Here is a 24342-nt window from a genome sequence, read left to right as displayed (position 1 = left end):
GGAATATTTGAGACATTTGCACTGTGCATCACATATGAACAATACCAAGGTAAGTATCCACACCATCTAACACTAGTGGTTTAGTGAGGTGTAGAGTGTAGAACTGAGGAAAAAGATCAGTACGGAGCTCCAAAGGACCTATCGTTGTCGTTCAAATTAAAGTTTTTAACTTGAATTTTTGAACTCACTCATCTTGTAATCTAGAGTTTGATACGGATGTGGAATATTTGAGACATTTGCACTGTGCATCACATATGAACAATACCAAGGTAAGTATTCACACCATCTAACACTAGTGGTTTAGTGAGGTGTAGAGTGTAGAACTGAGGAAGAAGATCCATACGGAGCTCCAAAGGATCTATCGTTGTCGTTGAAATTAAAGTTTTTAACTTGAATTTTTGAACTCACTCGTTCAATTAACTCTGTGAGTTTCATCAACTTGATGATGAAGTTCCTTCCATCTATAACCAATACTGAACTCACTCGTTCAATTAACTCTGAGTTTCATCAACTTGACGATGAAGTTCCTTCCATCTATAACCAGTACAGTGGAAAAAAAAAACTGCCAACTTTCATCAGACTTGCACAAACCGCGAAAGAGATTTACAAACTCAATACTTTGTTTCAATAATAACTTCCCTATTTTTATCCTTACAGGCGGAAGAACCATGGCTAAACAGTAGTAGTGACCCTGTCTCTCCATCCCCTGCCACTCCACAGCAGAAGCACCAAATATGTGCCGGGTCCCAATGGTTGATACCAGTGGTAGCCTGGTATTGTAAACTATGCCATGACTGTTTTGCTGATATAAGACAAGCCGCCAGACATCTGCAGTGTCCACAGCACTGGACTAAACTAGAGGTGTGTATGTGGACAATGCCACAAAGGAAGAATAAATAGATATGATCTTATAAATAACTTTACTTGAGTTAATTTTTTGTTTGATATGGGTTTACGGTTATTGTATAAACTGCTAAGGTTTTTAGTAACAGGGGTTTTACCCTTCATTCGGCCACAAGCTACCCGCCACCTCACCCAGCCTAGTGTCAGTAAAAGAAGCCAGCAGCACGCGATTACCCTAAGGTCACCCATCCGGATACAAACCACGCGCTACGTTGCTTAACTTGTGTGATCCATTAGAGCGGACACGGAAAGTATTTAAGTGATCCATCGGTATTTGGTGCTATTACCCCTGCTAGGTAGAGTCTAGTCACAATATTATTTTAATCTTATGTGGACAATGCCACAAAGGAAGAATAAATAGATATGATCTTATAAATAACGTTACTTGAGTTAATTTTTTGTTTGATATGGGTTTAACGTTATTGTTTAACGTTATTGTAACTGCTAAGGTTTTTAGTAACAGGAGTTTTACCCTTCATTCGGCAACAAACTACCCCCGCCTCCTCCCCACCCAGCCTAGTGTCAGTAAAAGAAGCCAGCAGCACGCGATTACCCTAAGGTCACCCATCCGGATACAAACCACGCGCAACGTTGCTTAACTTCTGTGATCCATTAGAGCGGACACGGAAAGTATTTAAGTGATCCATCGGTATTTGGTGCTATTGCTTCTGCCTGCAGCCTGGGCGGTAGAGTCTAGTCATGCACAGGATGAAATCCGGAAGAAGATGGAAGCTACAAAGAGTGCCATACAAATGTTGACTGATATTATTGGAGATCATATGCAGTATACAATACCTCAGGTAAGTGAACTAAGTACATCTACTTACACCAGAAAGTGATTGGCACATATCTTAAACGAATGAGAAAAGTAAGAACAGAAAGATGTGAGTATGAACAGGATGGAGGAGAATCCACTGTGGGAAATCACGCTACTCAAAGCTCGCACTCAAGCCACTCTCAATAAAATACATAGCGGTGATACTACTAACAACATGAAGACTGACAATACAGAAGATGTGAATAATATGGATGGTGCTACTACTGAGAGAGTTAAAACAAGTGATGGAACTCTAACAAGTGATGAAAAACTCGGTGATAAACTTAACCTTGAAGAAAAGTCAAGTGATGATCAGTCTACATCAAATGATGTTAAAATAAATAAATCTAATGCAAACGATGAAACTAAATCAAACCAAGATAAATCAAATGACACGGAGCGAATAGAAGAAGATACTCAAATCAAACCCCGCAGAACCACACGACACGAAGTATTCGAAGATGAAAACACCCGGGATGCAACAAGCATCGGAAACGCCAAAAAACTGTGGGTGCCCAACCGGCGAGAATTCGATCGTTTGGCCAAACAGCACGACCCGAGTACGACTGAGAAGAAGAAGCCTTCGTTCATAGGCAAGATGCCCATGGGAGGCAAAGGTAAGATTAGAATCAATGTGAGCAAACCAGAACCTGAGGGGAACGGAATAGATAGTAACCTTGTAGAGTCTGTAGGGAATATATTGAACCAGTTGAATAACATCTATAAGAATGAACAAGATAAGGAGACACGGGAACGGCATTTATCAGAACAGGGTGGAGAGAAGGAGAATCCACTGTGGGAAATCACGCTACTCAAAGCTCGCACTCAAGCCACTCTCAATAAAATACATAGCGGTGATACTACTAACAATATGAAGACTGACAATACAGAAGATGTGAATAATATGGATGGTATTACTACTGAGAGAGTTAAAACAACTGATGGAACTCTAACAAGTGATGAAAAACTCGGTGATAAACTTAACCTTGAAGAAAAGTCAAGTGATGATCAGTCTACATCAAATGATGGTAAAATAAATAAATCTAATGCAAACGATGAAACTAAATCAAACCAAGATAAATCAAATGACAGGGAGCGAACAGAAGAAGATACTCAAGTCAAACCCCGCAGAACCACACGACACGAAGTATTCGAAGATGAAAACACCCGGGATGCAACAAGCATCGGAAACGCCAAGAAACTGTGGGTGCCCAACCGGCGAGAATTCGATCGTTTGGCCAAACAGCACGACCCGAGTACGACTGAGAAGAAGAAGCCTTCGTTCATAGGCAAGATGCCCATGGGAGGCAAAGGTAAGATTAGAATCAATGTGAGCAAACCAGAACCTGAGGGGAACGGAATAGATAGTAACCTTGTAGAGTCTGTAGGGAATATATTGAACCAGTTGAATAACATCTATAGGAATGAACAAGATAAGGAGACACGGGAACGGCATTTATCAGAACAGGGTGGAGAGAGTTATGAACTATTAGAAGCTGATAGGAATGATGAACTATCTGAAGCTATGAGAGAACATGCAATACTAGAGGCAGAACGAGAAATGGCACTCTGGCAAGCACCCTGGTCTGATAGGGAGAATGCGCCTAACAGTGGACACAACTCACGGTGTGATAGGGTAGACGGACGTAGCAGTGGACACACCTCGAGACGAACCTCAAGTTCTGCCTCTGAACAATCAAGAAGATCTTTGTCTTCAAATTCAGATACCAACGCATCGTCTGGATGTTGACTGATATTATTGGAGATCATATGCAGTATACGATACCTCAGGTAAGTGAACTAAGTACATCTACTTACACCAGAAAGTGATCGGCACATATCTTAAACTACTGAGAAAAGTAAGAACAGAAAGATGTGAGTATGAACAGGATGCGCGGTGAAATCACAACCAGACCACCCAGTCTAATCAAAGTTCCTAGCCAGTCTAGTCTGATGAGTGAGGGAGAGGATACCCCGCACAAGGAGTTTAGTAAACCCCTGCAACCTGGCGTAAGAGATCGCTCAGTCTCTAGATCACGTGACCAAACCCAGTCTATCAAGCATCGGAAACGCCAAAAAACTGTGGGTGCCCAACCGGCGAGAATTCGATCGTTTGGCCAAACAGCACGACCCGAGTACGACTGAGAAGAAGAAGCCTTCGTTCATAGGCAAGATGCCCATGGGAGGCAAAGGTAAGATTAGAATCAATGTGAGCAAACCAGAACCTGAAGGGAACGGAATAGATAGTAACCTTGTAGAGTCTGTAGGGAATATATTGAACCAGTTGAATAACATCTATAGGAATGAACAAGATAAGGAGACACGGGAACAGTTCAAGTCAAGGTCAGACGAGTTTAAGCCAAGGTCAGATAAGGTCAAGTCAAGGTCAGATAAGGTCAAGCCAAGGTCATCCAAGCTCGAGTCAAGGTCAGATAAGCTCAAGCCAAGGTTTAACGAGGTTAGACCAAGGTCAAACAAGTTTAAGCCAAGATAAAACGAGTTCAAGCCAAGGTCAGAGTTTGGTTAGCGAGGCTGATACTCGGTTTAGAGTCCCCGTCAGACGAAGTCGAGATGTTTCTAACACGAGACAGACCAGTGGGGGATCACGGGAGGGGAGCAGATCTCGCGTAAGGTGGAGAGTGTTATGAACTATTAGAAGCTGATAGGAATGATGAACTATCTGAAGCTATGAGAGAACATGCAATACTAGAGGCAGAACGAGAAATGGCACTCTGGCAAGCACCCTGGTCTGATAGGGAGAATGCGCCTAACAGTGGACACAACTCACGGTGTGATAGGGTAGACGGACGTAGCAGTGGACACACCTCGAGACGAACCTCAAGTTCTGCCTCTGAACATTCAAGAAGATCTTTGTCTTCAAATTCAGATACCAACGCATCGTCTGGTTCTAAACACTCTGACTCCTCTCGCTCAGTATCCCCTGCTAGACTATCCCTAGGCTATGGATCCCGCGAGTATATTAACTATGAGTTTGACTTCGACTCCTCACAGAGTGAGATAGACCCGAGGGAGAAGAAGATTAGGAGAGCAGTGTCTGAGGAATCACATGGGGTGTTTGAGAGTGATGTCAGTCAGATAGAAAGTGATCTGGATGAAATAGGAAGTGGTGTTGATGAAAGCTGAGGAATCACATGGGGTGTTTGAGAGTGATGTCAGTCAGATAGAAAGTGATCTGGATGAAATAGGAAGTGGTGTTGATGAAACAAGGAGTGGCGTTGATGAAAGAGAAAGTGGTGTTGATGAAACAAGCTTGATGAAAGAGGAAGTGGTGTTGATGAAACAAGTAGAGGTGTTGTGGCATATGAGGATCAGATAGAACGGATAGCTGCGTTGAATAGAAAACAACTAGCAGGTGATGCAATGACACAGGAAGAAATGTATGAACTCGGCCAGTATTACTCATCTAAAGCCGGAACTATGGATAGGAATAGCTGCGTTGAATAGGAAACAACTAGCAGGTGATGCAATGACACAGGAAGAAATGTATGAACTCGGCCAGTATTACTCATCTAAAGTGGGGACTATGGATAGGGTGTCAGCGTATGTGAACACTCATCATGAACCGGATACAGAGAGGCTTGACTTGAATAGAACAGATAGACCGAGTGAGTTACACCCTAATATATCCCACACATCCAGTCAGTCCAGTCACCTAGACATTGACTTTATCTCCCGCAGTCACAGTAGTCTAGACCGAACCATACCTGACACAGCCAGTGAGTATTTCCACGCCAACCAGCATCGGAATCACATGAACACATTCCTAGAGCAAGTAGGCGGGGAGGATAGCCTCGCACCCGCCTATACATCCAGACTCTCTGATGAGGAAGATCAAGGCGAGACCAGACTCAGCGCCCGTGTCGAGAATATTATGAAGCAGAGAGTGAGACAAGGTCTGTCTGAGTCCTCTAGTAACGCGGAGGGAGGGGAGGGGGAGGTAGCCTATATGAGTGCCAGTGAGAGTGAGGCCAGTGACCGAGCGGTGCGTCATGGACATGAAGCCCTGGTAGTGGATAATGATATAGTGGAACCTAGTGTAGACTCAGCGCCCGTGTCGAGAATATTATGAAGCAGAGAGTGAGACAAGGTCTGTCTGAGTCCTCTAGTAACGCGGAGGGAGGGGAGGTAGCCTATATGAGTGCCAGTGAGAGTGAGGCCAGTGACCGAGCGGTGCGTCGTGGACATGAAGCCCTGGTAGTGGATGATGATATAGTGAAACCTAGTGGACTAGAGACCAAACCCGAAACTATAGGATTCCAAGGTCCGATATTCTTCAACAAACATCAGACAGAACGAACCGTACTTCCTTTCCTTAACGAAGACCCGCACTCTAGTGAACACATGAGTGACTACTCCAGACAGAGTGATCACTCAAGGGAGCCTCTCCCCGCAGGCGACATCTTCCAGGACTGTGAGCAACTCGAGTCCAAGTTAGCTGTGGTCAAGTCACGTCTTCATAGCATAGCCTAAGGTAAGATGTCGAATAATTTATTACGAGTATGCATAGGTAGATGAGGGTACTACCTATGTGTCCAAATTTAGAATTGACTAGGTTAACTAGGTAGGAATACCCCTATATCCTTTTGAATAATGAAGTAATAACTTTTCAAAAGTAGGTACCTTTTAGATTTTGTACTTGAAAGAAGAAGAAGAAGTACCTTGAAAAAAGGGGAAAAATGTATACCTTGGAGCCGCTTTCGCATTACTTCAAAGCACTCTTTTACATCCATGCCTGTTTGCGTATTGAAGAACGGAAAAGTTCGGTCAGAAAATTTCCACCCTGGCCGGGATTCGAACTCAGCATCTCCGGGTTGAGAGTCAGGTACCTATCTACTAGAAAAATTTTTGTCCGTAGGTACCTATGATAAAACTCATTACTCATCTCCTATCATAACACTTTATGAAGTCTCGTTATCTCGTTACAAAACAATTTCGTCCATTTGTATAGTCGCCTGAAAACTGTTGTAAGTATGCAATGTGCTAAACATAAATAAAATGCCCAATAGAGCAGACGACTCGGATATGGTAACATTTGGAAATGTTTTCTCATAAAAGATAGGTAGGTACATAGGTACCTAGCATTAACTTTTATGATCGTCGCTTCAAGAGGATTAGATTAAATCTGTTTCTCTTCTAACGTCTGATTGTCTAACATATGATCTGTTAAATGTAATGTTGATTAAATCCGTGAGAAGTAGGTAGATAGGTGTCTAGAATCTGTAAAGGTGGCGTTCCGATCCTAGCTGCCGGGCAGCGCGACCCGGCAGCGCTGCCGAGCAGCCTGGTCGCGCCATAAAGGTGACGTTCCGATCCTAGCTGCCGGGTCGCGCGACTTCCATTACAAACTTCAAGTCGAACAAAAATAGTATTTTAAATCACATGAAAAACTCACGGGCAGCGCGACCACACTGCTCTCAGAGCGACTGGGCAGCGCTGCCCAGCAGCAGGCTGCCGGGCAGCGCGACCCGGCAGCTTGGTTCGGAAAGTACTTCATAAGAATACATAGGAAGCAGTAGGCAGCGGCCGCACAGCTCGGCAGCGCTGCCCGGGCGCGCTGCCTTTATTAATAATTTTTACCCATTTGCAACTCCTCCATTGATCTCACGAGGCTGAGTACATCCCATGCCGAACATCAAAATGTTGTTTAACTTCGGTGTCCTTTGGAGACTGACTGGTTCATTCAACATACTATTGCTGCTGATCAAAGATGTAGGTACTTATCTGTAGAAATTAGAAATCCCTCATCTAGGAATCTAGAGGTAGATTTTATTTAAAGCTAAAAATGTCAGTCTAGTTAGCTTAGACTACTTAGCGCACCTACCTTATAAGCGCTAGGCTGCGGGTTCGATTCCCGCCTCTGAACGACAGGGTGGTGACGATAAGGTTCGTTCTCGGACGGTTTGTTTTGTCCTATCCTGTCTTCTTTTGGATTTCGGAATGATGAGACCTCCGTTGTTACAATTCCCTCCTATCAAACCTCTTGAACAAAAAGCGCTATATAATAAAAATATTGTAGCTCTAACCGATCAAACCTTGAGATCTACAACATATTAAATTTTTTCCCATGATTTCAGTCGGTGGTATCACATGAGTCGCAAAGGTTGAGTGATAAACTGGAAGTATTCTGGTGTTCATCTTGTAATCTAGAGTTTGATACGGATGTGGAATATTTGAGACATTTGCACTGTGCATCACATATGAACAATACCAAGGTAAGTATCCACACCATCTAACACTAGTGGTTTAGTGAGGTGTAGAGTGTAAAACTGAGGAAAAAGATCAGTTCCGAGCTCCAAAGGACCTATCGTTGTCGTTCAAATTAAAGTTTTTAACTTGAATTTTTGAACTCACTCGTTCAATTAACTCTGAGTTTCATCAACTTGACGATGAAGTTCCTTCCATCTATAACCAGTACAGTGGAAAAAAAAAAAAAACTGCCAACTTTCATCAGACTTGCACAAACCGCGAAAGAGATTTACAAACTCAATACTTCGTTTCATTAATAACTTCCCTATTTTTATCCTTACAGGCGGAAGAACCCTGGCTAAACAGTAGTAGTGACCCTGTCTCTCCATCCCCTGCCACTCCACAGCAGAAGCACCAAATATGTGCCGGGTCCCAATGGTTGATACCAGTGGTAGCCTGGTATTGTAAACTATGCCATGACTGTTTTGCTGATATAAGACAAGCCGCCAAACATCTGCAGTGTCCACAGCACTGGACTAAACTAGAGGTATGTATGTGGACAATGCCACAAAGGAAGAATAAATAGATATGATCTTATAAATAACGTTACTTGAGTTAATTTTTTGTTTGATATGGGTTTACTGTTATTGTATAAACTGCTAAGGTTTTTAGTAACAGGGGTTTTACCCTCCATTCGGTCACAAGCTACCCCCGCCTCCTCACACCTCACCTGATCAGATGCTGACTGGGACATCCAGATCACGCTTGGATCAGCGGAGACAACACAACCAGATCAAAGCTCAGAGTCAGAATTTGAGCTTAGAAGACTTGAGTCAGAACCGCCAGTCCGATGTATGTGCAGGATTATCGAGACTAAATCAACACGACTCAAATGTTGATCAGTCAGAATCGGAGTCAACATTGGGAGCGCGTCGTCAGGCTCGCCAGCAAACAGTACCTCGATCCCGTCAGCAGTCACCCGGTGCCTAGTGTCAGTAAAAGAAGCCAGCAGCACGCGATTACCCTAAGGTCACCCATCCGGATACAAACCACGCGCAACGTTGCTTAACTTGTGTGATCCATTAGAGCGGACACGGAAAGTATTTAAGTGATCCATCGGTATTTGGTGCTATTGCCCCTGCTAGGTAGAATCTAGTCATACGGATACAAACCACGCGCAACGTTGCTTAACTTGTGTGATCCATTAGAGCGGACACGGAAAGTATTTAAGTGATCCATCGGTATTTGGCGCTATTGCTTCTGCCTGTAGCCTGGGCTAGGTGCTAGGTAGAGTCTAGTCATAATATTATTTTAATCTCGAGTTCTCACTTACTGTTCACTCACTATGTTTGTTGTTACTTATTGTTGACAGAATCATATGGAGGAGAATCCACTGTGGGAAATCACGCTACTCAAAGCTCGCACTCAAGCCACTCTCAATAAAGTACATAGCGGTGATACTACTAACAATATGAAGACTGACAATACAGAAGATGTGAATAATATGGATGGTGTTACTACTGAGAGAGTTAAAACAAGGTACATAGCGGTGATACTACTAACAATATGAAGACTGACAATACAGAAGATGTGAATAATATGGATGGTGTTACTACTGAGAGAGTTATAACAAGTGATGAAAAACTCGGTGATAAACTTAACCTTGAAGAAAAGTCAAGTGATGATCAGTCTACATCAAATGATGTTAAAATAAATAAATCTAATGCAAACGATGAAACTAAATCAAACCAAGATAAATCAAATGACACGGAGCGAATAGAAGAAGATACTCAAATCAAACCCCGCAGAACCACACGACACGAAGTATTCGAAGATGAAAACACCCGGGATGCAACAAGCATCGGAAACGCCAAGAAACTGTGGGTGCCCAACCGGCGAGAATTCGATCGTTTGGCCAAACAGCACGACCCGAGTACGACTGAAAAGAAGAAGCCTTCGTTCATAGGCAAGATGCCGATGGGAGGCAAAGGTAAGATTAGAATCAATGTGAACAAACCAGAACCTGAAGGGAACGGAATAGATAGTAACCTTGTAGAGTCTGTAGGGAATATATTGAACCAGTTAAATAACATCTATAGGAATGAACAAGATAAGGAGACACGGGAACGAGAACAAATCCACCAAACGTACTATGGAGGAAGATATTGAGGACATCTTCAATCTGAGGAGACCTGCAACACAGAGACCTCATGTAGAGGACATGGAAACTGAGGGAGATGAGAAGGAGAGAGAAGAGGAAGAGAATAACACTTCCACACAGGGAAGATAAAACTCAATGAGAAAAACAATAGAAAAATAGAAAGTAACAAAGAATGAGAAAAACAATAAAAACTCAAAGAAAAAATGGATATTTTTGTTTGATAAGTGTGAGACAAAAAGTACTTCCGAACCGATTTAGCATTACTTCAAGACTCTTTTCGCTGAAGTTCAGCAACATTACGCGTGGTTGGTAACCGGATAGGTGGCAATCGCGTGATGCCCCACTCGGGCTAGGTATGGTTAATGTGAGTAGGTGGGTAGAATGGTAGATGTAAAACCCCCCGTCACTTCAAATCTTAGCAGTTTATACAGTAACGTAGTCAGTGCTCTTAACCTTAACCTCTCGACCACGGATAAAAGATATTAGAGAAGATTTAATCAGTGAAATGATTAAAAAGAAATTTCATGTCTTATTGCTGATTACATTTTTTGTGTCCCCTATCTTTTTTCAGAGTCAGAAGATGGAGCAGAAGCTACACCATTGTGATGACACAGACAGTGAGGATATCTTTCCACTAGCATCTTCAGTGGAGAACAAATCCACCAAACGTACTATGGAGGAAGATATTGAGGACATCTTCAATCTGAGGAGACCTGCAACACAGAGACCTCATGTAGAGGACATGGAAACTGAGGGAGATGAGAAGGAGAGAGAAGAGGAAGAGAATAACACTTCCACACAGGTAAGATAAAGATAGAGAATCTGAGGAGACAGAGACCTCATGTAGAGGACATGGAAACTGAGGGAGATGAGAAGGAGAGAGAATAACACTTCCACACAGGTAAGATAAAACTCAATGAGAAATACAATAGAAAAATAGAAAGTATCTAAATATGAAAATAACTTTTACTCTTCACTACATCTTCAATCTGAGGAGACCTGCAACACAGAGACCTCATGTAGAGGACATGGAAACTGAGGGAGATGAGAAGGAGAGAGAAGAGGAAGAGAATAACACTTCCACACAGGGAAGATAAAACTCAATGAGAAAAACAATAGAAAAATAGAAAGTAACAAAGAATGAGAAAAACAATAAAAACTCAATGAAAAAATGGATATTTTTGTTTGACAAGTGTGAGACAAAAAGTACTTCCGAACCGATTTAGCATTACTTCAAGACTCTTTTCGCTGAAGTTCAGCAACATTATGCGTGGTTGGTAACCAGATAGGTGACACTTTGGCAATCGCGTGATGCCCCACTCGGACTAGGTATGGTTAATGTGAGTAGGTGTAGGTGGGTAGATGGTAAAACCCCCGTCACTTAAAATCTTAGCAGTTTATACAGTAACGTAGTCAGTGCTCTTAACCTCTCGACCACGGATAAAAGATATTAGAAAAGAGTGAAATGATTAAAAAGCAACGGCAAGCAGTACGCGACATTCCAAGACGCATTCCGAGACCATCGGGAGCAATGTGCTATACAGATGCGGCAGAGTGTGAGAGGAGCAACGGCAAGCAGTACGCGACATTCCAAGACGCATTCCGAGACCATCGGGAGCAATGTGCTATACAGATGCGGCAGAGTGTGAGAGGGAGTGAGGATGTGTTTGCCCAGGGGCCGAGGAGAGAGGAAGCTATTCACCAGAGTCAGAGAGCTACTGAGACACCGGTAGGCGCTATGTTCACCAGGAATAGATCCAAACCATCGGTAAGCGATGAGGAATCCCGCGCCAACGAAGAGAAGCAGAGGAAAGTGAATAGATATCTCGAGGAAGAGGAAGCAAAGATAAGAAGGAGTATGGAGATGGAACAGGGGATGTGGAATATGGAGGAAGACCAAATAGTGGGCATGGCAGAAGAGAGAACATTGGATATGGAAGAGGATGAAATAATGGACCCTGCGGATGAGGAACAGGAAATGTTGAACGATCAACCGAGAACGCTTGAAGAGAGAAAATCAAGACTGGTGGATGAGGAAGAAGAAGAAGACTGGGAGACGGAGGCAGACAGGAGGTCAAACTTGGAATTAGAAGAAGAATGGCAGAGGAATGAAGAGAGTAAAAGAATTAAGAAGGAAGAGAAGAGACCGACAAAAGGACAGGAACAAGAGGAAAGATTGAAATAATGGACCCTGCGGATGAGGAACAGGAAATGTTGAACGATCAACCGAGAACGCTTGAAGAGAGAAAATCAAGACTGGTGGATGATGATGAAGAAGACTGGGAGACGGAGGAAGACAGGAGGTCAAACTTGGAATTAGAAGAAGAATGGCAGAGGAATGAAGAAAGTAAAAGAATTAAGAAGGAAGAGAAGAGACCGACAAAACGACAGGAACAAGCTTGGAATTAGAAGAAGAATGGCAGAGGAATGAAGAGAGTAAAAGAATTAAGAAGGAAGAGAAGAGACCGACAAAAGGACAGGAACAACAGGAAAGATTAAAGCAAAGGTTTGTGGAAACAGGAGAACCTCTGTTGAATGAGAAGTTGAGACCGAATCAAGACTCTGAAACACATGCAGACGCTACGAAACACAAGGAAGAGAACAACATGGGCAGTGTTGCCAATGTGAGCAGGGTTGATGATGACGGCAACTCTGTAAACCAAGGTGAACTGCATGGCAACCCTGTCAAGACACTGAGGAATCACATGGGGTGTTTGAGAGTGATGTCAGTCAGATAGAAAGTGATCTGGATGAAATCCGTGAGAGTGCAGCAAAGGACAGTGGAGATTTCACCAAAGTCCATTTTGCCCGCACTGGCCGTTTTGCCCACCCTTCCCCTACCTATTATGTATAAGGTTATAGTAGGCCCCCTATATTGGTTTAGTTTGAAGTACTTAGCCGAGTACCTATAAGGTATACAGAGAGTTCTATCAAGACAATGCAATGGAAGATTTCACGGATACATGGGAAGGATAGAACAGGTATTCTACAGTACAATCGTTCCCACGAAGAAGGGCCTTTGTTAGTTTAGTAGCAAATATATTAATATAACATAGGCCCTCCTTCCTGAGAACGATTCAGTTATTGTCAGAGATAAAAACATCCTCAGTGTGTAGCACATTGCATACACACAGAGTTTCCAGGCGATTATACAATTTTTTTCCCGCTACATAAAACTCCGAAAACCTAATCCTTGAATCCAATTTCAAACTCTCACCTGTCTCTGCCAAAATGATAGGAGAAAGCCAGCCGTTCCGAGAACGAACATTATCCCATCAGGATAAAATCCGCCCCGGGCGGGAATCGAACCCGCGGCCTAGTGCCGCGCCCCCCTTTTTTTCGTTCCGTTAAGTTGAAGTGAAGTTGCCTTGGTTTTTTTTAAATATTGATCAGTGTACCTCATATTACTCATATAGGTACCTTTGTAGGAGGGGGGATCTACTTTATTTTTCAGCCTATCACATAAAAGTGCTTAAGGCAATTCAAAACCTTAAATCCAAATTGATGTTCCGTACGCTTCATAATTCCAAGGATAAAATACATAAATTATCCATAAACATTTCGAATTTCGAGAGCTTCTTAATACAGGATGTCTATGTCAAATTGATGAAAATAACATATATCGTACTACCTATGTTTGTCGTAGGGAAATTGGTATTGAGTTACCTACATACTCGTACCTACCCACCCAGTATAGGTATAGATATTATAGGGAACTTTCCGTCAGCCTATCACATAAAAGTGCTTAAGGCAATTCAAAACCTTAAATCCAAATTGATGTTCCGTACGCTTCATAATTCCAAGGATAAAAAAAGTCAAATTGATGAAAATTACATAATTATCTCGTACTACCTATGTTTGTCGTAGGGAAATTGGTATTGGGTTACCTACATACTCGTACCTACCCACCCGGTATAAGTAGGTATTATAGGGAACTTTCCAAATGTTCTTAGCGTCCTCTTACAAAGTGTGTAGTAGGTACCTAGGTATGTGGACGAGTATTATATCATAGCCTAAGGTAAGATGTCGAATAATTTATTACGAGTATGCATAGGTAGATGAGGGTACTACCTATGTGTCCAAATTTAGAATTGACTTGGTAGGAATACCCCTATATCCTTTTGAATAATGAAGTAATAACTTTTCAAAAGTACCTTTTAGATTTTGTACTTGAAAGAAGAAGTACCTTGAAAAAAGGGGAAAAATGTATAGGTACCTTGGAGCCGCTTTCGCATTACTTCAAAGCACTCTTTTACATCCATGCCTCCTTGGTAGGAATACCCCTATATCCTTTTGAATAATGAAGTAATAACTTTTCAAAAGTACCTTTTAGATTTTGTACTTGAAAGAAGAAGAAGTACCTTGAAAAAAGGGGAAAAATGTATACCTTGGAGCCGCTTTCGCATTACTTCAAAGCACTCTTTTACATCCATGCCTGTTTGCGTATTGAAGAACGGAAAAGTTCGGTCAGAAAATTTCCACCCTGGCCGGGATTCGAACTCAGCATCTCCGGGTTGAGAGTCAGGTACCTACTTACTAGGCAATTTTTTGTCCGTATGACAAAACTCATTACTCATTACTCATCTCCTATTATAACATTTTATGAAGTCTCGTTATCTCGTTACAAAACAATTTCGTCCATTTGTATAGTCGCCTGAAAACTGTTGTAAGTATGCAATGTGCTAAACATAAATAAAATGCCCAATAGAGCAGACAACTCGGATATGGTAACATTTGGAAATGTCGTCTCATAAAAGATAGGTACCTAGCATTAACTTTTATGATCGTCACTTCAGGCGTGTTAGATTAAATCTGTTTCTGATTGTATAACACATGATCTGTTAAATGTTGATTAAATCCGTGAGAGGTAGGTAGAGATAGGTGTCTAGAATCTGTAAGAGAATTTTCAAAAGCTTCAAAAGAAGAAGAGGAAGAAGAAAACTCCCTGTTCCTATACCTAGATGTTTTTAACTTTCTCTTTGTTTTTGGTGCTCAGACTTTCAGGCTCTGTATTGTTTCCCGAAATTCAAAACTGAAACGATTTTCTTGGAAATTCAAAACTGAAACAATTTTCTCGGAAATTCAAAATTAAAACAAGTTTCGCAGAAAGTTTGACAAAATTAATATTCTCTCATAGAACTGGCAGGGGGTTGGGGGATGAAATTATGTTCTAATTGAAACGGGAAATACGGAGAACAAACCTTTCCTTCCTATTCCTGCAGGCCAGCCTAAGTCAGGCCCTATCAATCCTGCAGTACAGGCTAAATCGGGCTGTGATATGGAGGTTCCTGAACCACAGGCTAAACCTTTCCTTCCTATTCCTGCAGGCCAGCCTAAGTCAGGCCCTATCAATCCTGCAGTCCAGACCAAGTCAGTTCCTATGAATGCGCCTGTTCCTACGGTTGAGACCAAGCCAAGGCGTCGCCTAGGCAACCACACCTTGTTTACAAACAGATACCGCTTCGAGGTAAAGGTCTCGGACACAGATTGCTCCCCGGAGATTGATGATACGATAGACAGTCTGTATGAGAAGAAACGATACCTACCCGTCAGTAGAGGAGGACGGGGGTATCCGAGCCGATCTGAATTTGTCAACTATGCGCTGAGACAGAACGAGCATACAGAGCCGCCACTAGAGAATATTACACCTGCACTGAAACCTGTAGTGTCTACAGTGAAATCAGACGGTCTGCTAAGCCGTGTTCATCCGGCAACACATTTCCAAACCATAGAGCACGCTGAAATGAAGGCGCGACATGGTGAAATGAAGGGGCAAGATGATGCTAGTGAGTTGGATAACCTAGGCTCCCTGTATAGCGGCTATGAAGATTATATCAGTCCGCTAGAACTATCCCAACGTAGTGACATGTCACCAGAACAAGAACCAAGCTCTAACCAAACACACCGTCCTATGGAATCATCTGATCTGGGCAGTGTAGGGACGAAACTAAAGAAACGTAAGAAGAAAAAGATACCGATCAAATCAGACAAACGAATAAGAACCGAGATGAATACATTGAAACCCCCAAGTCAAACAGGTCACCCCAGTGACATAAGGTCTGCTAGAGAAATAGTTCATCCTAGGAATATAGGACCTTCAAGAGAAATAGGTCAAAGCTCAGGGATGAAACTAAAGAAACGTAAGAAGAAAAAGATACCGATCAAATCAGACAAACGAATAAGAACCGAGATGAATACATTGAAACCCTCAAGTCAAACAGGTCACCCCAGTGACATAAGGTCTGCTAGAGAAATAGTTCATCCTAGGAATATAGTTGATAGAGGACGAATGAGAAGTCAACTAACATCCTCAGGGAATAGAGTACAAGTGAGATGTGAGTCTGTACGCTCTGAGCTATCTGAACGACAGGGTGGTGACGAGATAACATCCTACATACAGGGTGACCGGGACACACCAGTCTCATCCTGTGCAGACATGGACCGCGTGCGTTCCCTGGAGAGTCGCCTGTCTGGTCTTGTAGAACCCCGAGCTTCATCCAGAGGGAGTCGCGTTGAGTCCGTGGCCGCATCCAGAACATTCTCCCGCCAGTTCCGCACATCTACACCCTCCTCTGTGATTAGTTCAATCAGCCAGGAACCTCCAGAATTCTCCCGCCAGTTCCGCACATCTACACCCTCCTCTGTGATTAGTTCAATCAGCCAGGAACCTCCAGCGTATCCTAACCACCAAGCTAGTTCAGTCAATCAGTCAGAGTCTAGGAGGCGTCCTCAACCCTCAGTGTTTGATCCACCCGATGAAATGTTGACTGAGAATGATCAGATGCTGACTGGGACATCCAGATCACGCTTGGATCAGCGGAGACAACACAACCAGATCAAAGCTCAGAGTCGGAATTTGAGCTCAGAAAACTTGAGTCAGAACCGCCAGTCCGATGGATGTACAGGATTATCGAGACTAAATCAACACGAATCAGGATCAGATGCTGACTGGGACATCCAGATCACGCTTGGATCAGCGGAGACAACACAACCAGATCAAAGCTCAGAGTCAGAATTTGAGCTCAGAAAACTTGAGTCAGAACCGCCAGTCCGATGGATGCACAGGATTATCGAGACTAAATCAACACGAATCAGATGTTGATCAGTCAGAATCGGAGTCAACATTGAGAGTGCGTCGTCAGGCTCGCCAGCAAACAGTACCTCGATCCCGTCAGCAGTCACCCGGCACGTTACCTTCAGCATTACCCAGTCAGCAAACTGCTGCGCTAACGCACAACAAACCTAGTCAAGGCTTGATCAGTCAGAATCGGAGTCAACATTGGGAGCGCGTCGTCAGGCTCGCCAGCAAACAGTACCTCGATCCCGTCAGCAGTCACCCGGCACGTTACCTTCAGCATTACCTAGTCAGCAAACTGCTGCGCTAACGCACAACAAACCTAGTCAAGGTGTAACTAAACCAGCAGGTCAGAGACAAACTAGAGTACCTGCTGATCAGTATAGAGAAGAGAAACAAAGGATAGAGCGGGAAATCCGGAGTATACCTGACGCTGAAACAGAGTCAAGGCGTAACTAAACCAGCAGGTCAGAGACAAACTAGAGTACCTGCTGATCAGTATAGAGAAGAGAAACAAAGGATAGAGCGGGCGAGTATACCTGACGCTGAAACAATCAGCCATAGTTCCCTAATAGCTCCTTCCCCTAGCGGAAATAAACGTTTAAAACCCGGCCGACTGGAGAAGTCTTCTAGAGATAGCACAGGGTCTCAACCGGCTACCCCCCTGAGGCGAGAGGTCTCGGGTTCTCAACTCAGCTTATCCCGAGCCGAGTCTGTCTCTTCAATACCAGGGTCTATACAGTATGACTCCGACGTACAGCGCTCTACATTTCAGAGCTACTTACATGATACTCAACATAGGGATAGCACGAGTTTTCTTTTTTTTATAATAATTTATTTAATATTATTTTTAAAATAATATACATCTTTAAATGTTACCTAAAAATAGTAAAATACCTAATATTTTGTTTTTTATTTATAAAGATAAAAATATAATTACACAATATTCCTACACAAAAAAATAAAGAGGAGGCGGGAGACTTGGGTTTGTAATGTACAAAACAATGGATTTGTAAAATAAAGGAAGGAGTAGGAGACAGATTAGAGAAGTATAAATTATTCTCTAGGTTTATGGGAGAGATAGAGCAGTCAGTAGCGGCATATCGGGTTTAAAAAGATAAAAAACGATTTTTTAGAATTGATAGAGAAGTATAAATTATTCTCTGGGTTTATGGGAGAGATAGAGCAGTCAGTAGCGGCATATCGGGTTTAAAAAGATAAAAAACGATTTATTAGAATTGAGGAGGAATTACAGAGGAGGCACTTGGTAATTGCCGAAATACAAAATTAGTACAGAAACTAGTTGGATTTTCCTTTCGGAACTTTCCTGAAGCTCGTTTCCTATGGTTTAGTACAGGCGCTATCACACCAAAATAGGGGAAACAAGTTTCAGAAGAGGGGAAATCGCCAAAGGAAAATACGACAGAGGAGGCACTTGGTAATTGCCGAAATATAAAATTAGTACAGAAACTAGTTGGATTTTCCTTTCGGAACTTTCCTGAAGCTCGTTTCCGATCTTTATCCTATGGATTAGTACAGGCGCTATCACGCCAAAATAGGGGAAACAAGTGAGGAGGCACTTGGTAATTGCCGAAATATAAAATTAGTACAGAAACTAGTTGGATTTTCCTTTCGGAACTTTCCTGAAGCTCGTTTCCCCTCTTTTTCCTATGGTTTAGTACAGGCACTATCACGCCAAAATAGGGGAAACAAGTTTCAGAAGAGGGGGAAATCGCCAAAGGAAAATACGACAACTCTTTGCTTCAGAACTAATATTCATGATTATGAACCAAAACAACAGGAAAACTATGTCTGGAGGTAAAGTGAAAGAAGTGGTGAAAGAGGATTTCTAGGAAATTGAAGAAGCAGAGATAAGATAAAAACAAAATGAAACAGAAACAAAAGTTTAGTCGGTGAGTGATATTTAGAAACAACACTTGATACACCCCTAGGGGGGGTAACTACCACACTAGGTGTGATCACTGCGAACTAAATCTGACTTGATATCCCCTGGGAGAGAAACCCCAGACAGGACGCCTTCCAGACAAAGTGAAAGTTCTCGCCTCTCCAGTCAAACCCGAACAGTGCCGAACCTGAACGCGGAGAAACCCGAAGTCCCTGGTAACAAATCGGATATGAGTCCCTATGATCGTGGAGAGGTTAGCGCTAAACAAGGGAAACGGAAGGGAGAAATACCAAGTACCAATCAACCGAAACGAGTTGCTAACCAAACCTATCAGGACACCAATACTACTGGTATAAGAGATAAAACCGGTCAGCCAAACACTGAAATAGGAAACAAAAGTACAAACCAGATTGCTAAAAAGGGAGAAATACCAAGTACCAATCAACCGAAACGAGTTGCTAACCAAACCTATCAGGACACCAATACTACTGGTGTAGGAGATAAAACCGGTCAGCCAAACACTGAAATAGGAAACAAAAGTACAAACCAGATTGCTAAAAGTCCCAACGTAAGTCAACTGATTGGATTGGCTAGATTTTAATCGAGGTTAATAAAATCGACCAATCGAATTGCTTGATCCACACAGATTTACTTAAACCAAGTATAACACACACATTGTGTTCCTAGCCAATAGAGGGAGCTGACTTCACACAGGTAAGAGCGTCATGTAGTAACGGGAGGGAACTTGGCAACAGAGAACTGATTGGATTGGCTAGATTTTAATCGAGGTTAATAAAATCGACCAATCGAATTGCTTGATCCACACAGATTTACTTAAACCAAGTTTAAACTCACATTGTGTTCCTAGCCAATAGAGGGAGCTGACTTCACACAGGTAAGAGCGTCATGTTAGTCATGTAGTAACGGGAGCAGCACAGCATGAGGGAGAGACGCGTGGCAACACTGTACCATACGAGAGACCATGGCAACACTGTACCATATCAGAGACCATGGCATCACTGTAGCATACTAGAGACCATGGCAACACTGTACCATACTAGATACAATGGCAACACTGTACCATACCAGAGATATCCAAATACAGAGAGCCAAGGAAGAAGCTCAGAAACGAGAACTACAACTGAGTATAACGAAGAGTGGAAAACCTGAAGAACATGGGATAGAAACACATGCAGACGCTACGAAACACAAGCAAGAGAACAACATGGGCAGTGTTGCCAATGTGAGCAGGGTTGATGATGACGGCAACACTGTAAACCAAGGTGACCTCCATGGCAACACTGTAAACCAAGGTGACCTCCATGGCAACCCTGCCAAGACGAGCATGAAGGAGAGACGCGTGGCAACACTGTACCATACGAGAGACCATGGCAACACTGTACCATATCAGAGACCATGGCATCACTGTACCATACTCGAGACCATGGCAACACTGTACCATACTAGATACAATGGCAACACTGTACCATATCAGAGATATCCTCTATAAGTGTCAAGACAGAAATCAAACAGGAAGTAGCATATCCACCCGACCCATCACAAGTGAAGCTTGAACCAGACGGGTTGCATGAGACAAACACACAGCCAGGCTACAAAAACAATCAGGAGGCTGGTCCACAACCTGGTAAGGTGAAATCAGAGGACGAGCTCTCTAGCGGGAGTCGTGATAACTACGATAGCAACGTCCACATCAGTCAGTACGTCTCATCACAGGTAGTCAAGCAAGAGCCTCAAGCCTCGTCCAGTATTGTAGGACAACCGGCAACACCGCCTTTATTCATACCGGGGATATTTATCAAATCCAATGAACAGTTTGTAGTCAAGTCCAGTACGATATACAAGAAGAGGGCTATGAGTAAGAAGAAGAGGATTAAGGAGAAGAAGAAAAAGATGCAGCAAGGTGCATTGGAGGCGGGACAAGGGAATTGAACAGCCTCAGTATAAGTGAGGGATATCATAGAATCTAATCATTCCATTAAAAACAAAACAAAATCCAACTAGTTAGTTGAGGTCAAGTGGACTTGAACCAAATAAAAGTCTTCTGACAAAACCATTGGGTAGTACTTGAGTAGTTCAGAATTTGAAAATTCTCCGTTCATGGGACCAAAGGTTACTAGACTTAAATAGAAAGTAAAAACTTGATTCCATGAAAACTTTGAACAGCCTCAGTATAAGTGAGGGATATCATAGAATCTAATCATTCCATTAAAAACAAAACAAAATCCAACTAGTTAGTTGAGGTCGAGTGGTCTTGAACCAAATAAAAGTCTTCTGACAAAACCATTGGGTAGTACTTGAGAATTTGAAAATTCTCCGTTCATGGGACCAAAGGTTACTAGACTTGAATAGAAAGTAAAAACTTGATTCCATGAAAACTAAACTTGTAGCAGACAACATTGTACAAGTACAAAATAATTGCTTGTAATTTACGATTTACTGACTCATTGAGAGTCTTATGTCAATATTTTTCCCATAATTTATTTAGTAATTTATTCTTTTTTCTTGTTATTTTGTAAATAGTTTCAACATTTTTTCATTGGGTACTGAAGCTCTTTGTAAATAAATTATCCAGTGATATTTTATTGTACTTGGCTTTTTTAGTTTAGTTTAGCTTCTTCATAGAATGCCAGTTGTCATTTTCTAAGAGCCATTCTACCTTTGTTTTAATCTGTATTCTGTAAATAGGTATTCCAAATACAAAATAATTGCTTGTAATACGTAGGTACGTAGACAACACGTTGCCCGTACTGAAGCTCTTTGTAAATAAATTATCCAGTGATATTTTATTGTACTTGGCTTTTTTAGTTTAGTTTAGCTTCTTCATAGAATGCCTGTCATTTTCTAAGAGCCATTCTACCTTTGTTTTAATCTGTATTCTGTAAATAGGTATTCCAAGTACAAAATAATTGCTTGTAATACGTAGGTACGTAGACAACAGTCAACACGTTGCCCCAGAAAAAAATTCTAGCCCACCCTTCGAGAACTTTTCAGTCAGCAAAAATTTATTGCTCACCATTGGAGTGGAACTTTCCACAATTTTAATATTATTTGTAAATAAATTTTTCAGTGATATTTTTTGGTCCTTCGGGCCGGATTTATGTTTATAATAAACCTCTTGTTTTTGATTTGTAAATAAATTCTTTAATTTGAAAAGAAGAAGAAAAAAAGTCCAGAGTTTTCATTACTGTAGGATTTGCAGTCCACTTTATTTCGTAGCAATAAAACTGCTGCATTAGACTCATGCGATCTGTATCCTAGCATTCCGACACCTAATTTTTTCCACGGTGGGGATCGAACCCAGGACCTTGTGTATGACTAGCGAGCACATTGCTACAGGGCTAACAGTGTCCCCTGTTTTAATTTCTGCCGAAACTATATAAAATCTACATGAAAGAAAAACTCAGACAGGTGCTCACCATTGGAGTGGAACTTTCCACAATTTTAATATTATTTGTAAATAAATTTTTCAGTGATATTTTTTGGTCCTTCGGGCCGGATTCATGTTTATAATAAACCTCTTGTTTTTGATTTGTAAATAAATTCTTTAATTTGAAAAAAAGAAGAAAAGTCCAGAGTTTTCATTACTGTAGGATTTGCAGTCCACTTTATTTCGTAGCAATAAAACAACTGCTGCATTAGACTCATGCGATCTGTATCCTAGCATTCCGACACCTATTTTTTTCCACGGTGGGGATCGAACCCAGGACCTTGTGCATGACTAGCGAGCACATTGCTACAGGGCTAACAGTGTCCCCTGTTTTAATTTCTGCCGAAACTATACAAAATCTACATGAAAGAAAAACTCAGACAGGTATCTTGTGAACTTTCAAGGTGTAATTAAATTTTATTCATCTTTTTTAAACTTTGGAAATGAAAAACAAAGGATTCTTTTTTACTTACAAAATACATAAAACATAAATGAAGTGTCAAGAAGAAAGTTATTTCAAAGCGAATTTCTCTCAAGTTTAAAGTGAACCGAAGTTAATACAGAGGCGTACTTGGGTCCTCTTCCACTAAACCTCCTCCTCCTCCTCCTGTCTCGTAACTGTGATGTTTGGGTGACAACAGTCCTGCAACAAATAGGTAATACACCACGTGAGTCAAACGACGATCAAATGCAAAATTCAATTAATTCAAATCAACCCACTGAAATCAGGAGGTCACGGGTTCAAATCCCAGTCTAGACCTGGAATTTCTTCAATTAAGAGATAAGGACTTGGTTGTTCTTTATTTGAACAGTAAGTAAATAAAAGCGGTTTTCTTATTAGATATACGTATGTACCTAACACTGGTGGTTCAGAGAAGTCACTCTGGAAAAAAAGTTCGATTTAGCCATAAATCTAGATGAAAAAAAAAAAATCTTTGTGTAGAACATTTGTCTTAACGATATCGGATGTCTGAAAAATGACATCAAAGTCGGACAAAACGAACAAGAGATTGAAAATAATACCTAACTTCAAACCATTCCAATCTGATTTGGAACAAACAGACAAATTTGATTCGGGGAGTGAGTAAACACATAGAAATCAAATTGAGTGAGTACCTAATACCCACTTAGTAATCAAATTGACACCATTAAACTTGTCAAATTATATCAGACCAAATGAAAACATTTTACCTATTTCCTTCTGGGTAACTTCAGAATGAGGAAAATACATTTGGCTAACAAAAAAATACACCAAAAACCAAAAAACTTTTTCGGGGGAATCGGGGTGTCTGGGAACATCGGGAGTAACTTGGAACACTCAACATGAATGCATAGGATCATTGTGACTATGGTATGAGTATGAGATCACATGACTCGGGAACAGGGATTCAACTGCATAAAGGTAGAACTTCATAATGATAATGTCACACAACCTGAGTTCAAACTTTGATTACGCAAAAAACTTTTTCGGGGGAATCGGGGTGTCTGGGAACATCGGGAGTAACTTGGAACACTCAACATGAATGCATAGGATTGTGACTATCACATGACTCGGGAACAGGGATTCAACTGCATAAAGGTAGAACTTGATAATGATAATGTCACACAACCTGAGTTCAAACTTTGATTAAGTTGTATTGTTTTATCACTGCGAACTAGATCTGACTTGATATCCCCTGGGAGAGAAACCCCAGACAGGACGCCTTCCAGACAAAGTAGAAGAGAACGATCTGTTCAGAGAACGCTGAAGCCTGGCTATAAACCTGAAGCCTCTCCTAGACACGAAACTCAGTTCACTTCACTGCGAACTAGATCTGACTTGATA

At 41.8% G+C, this 24342-nt stretch overlaps 3 protein-coding genes across 3 annotated transcripts; all 3 read left to right on the top strand.

Moving 5' to 3' along the window:
- Window positions 1–194: 194 nt before the first annotated feature.
- LOC103504859 lies at window positions 195–12497 on the top strand. Its single transcript, XM_026820289.1, has 10 exons — window positions 195–269; window positions 658–865; window positions 1582–1703; window positions 1782–2493; window positions 4353–4849; window positions 4991–5166; window positions 5273–5663; window positions 5858–6203; window positions 11657–12045; window positions 12279–12497. The coding sequence occupies exons 1-10, from the start codon at window positions 255–257 to the stop codon at window positions 12495–12497; spliced, it is 3075 nt and encodes a 1024-aa protein (XP_026676090.1). The 5' UTR covers window positions 195–254.
- Window positions 12498–12694: 197 nt separating this feature from the next.
- Window positions 12695–19670, top strand: LOC113465622. Its single transcript, XM_026820288.1, has 6 exons — window positions 12695–12752; window positions 15311–16210; window positions 16364–16883; window positions 17044–17339; window positions 17613–17975; window positions 19183–19670. The coding sequence occupies exons 1-6, from the start codon at window positions 12695–12697 to the stop codon at window positions 19668–19670; spliced, it is 2625 nt and encodes an 874-aa protein (XP_026676089.1).
- A 329-nt stretch (window positions 19671–19999) lies between these two features.
- Window positions 20000–21082, top strand: LOC113465632. Its single transcript, XM_026820304.1, has 2 exons — window positions 20000–20412; window positions 20592–21082. Exons 1-2 carry the CDS (start codon window positions 20136–20138, stop codon window positions 21017–21019), a joined length of 705 nt encoding a protein of 234 aa, XP_026676105.1. The 5' UTR covers window positions 20000–20135; the 3' UTR covers window positions 21020–21082.
- The last annotated feature ends 3260 nt before the right edge of the window (window positions 21083–24342 follow it).

Source organism: Diaphorina citri, unplaced genomic scaffold (assembly GCF_000475195.1).
Source record: "Diaphorina citri unplaced genomic scaffold, Diaci psyllid genome assembly version 1.1 scaffold135, whole genome shotgun sequence".
Taxonomy (NCBI): Eukaryota; Metazoa; Arthropoda; class Insecta; order Hemiptera; family Psyllidae; genus Diaphorina; species Diaphorina citri.
The sequence above is the reverse complement of the archived record's forward strand: the minus strand, read 5'-3'. Positions and strand labels throughout refer to the sequence as shown.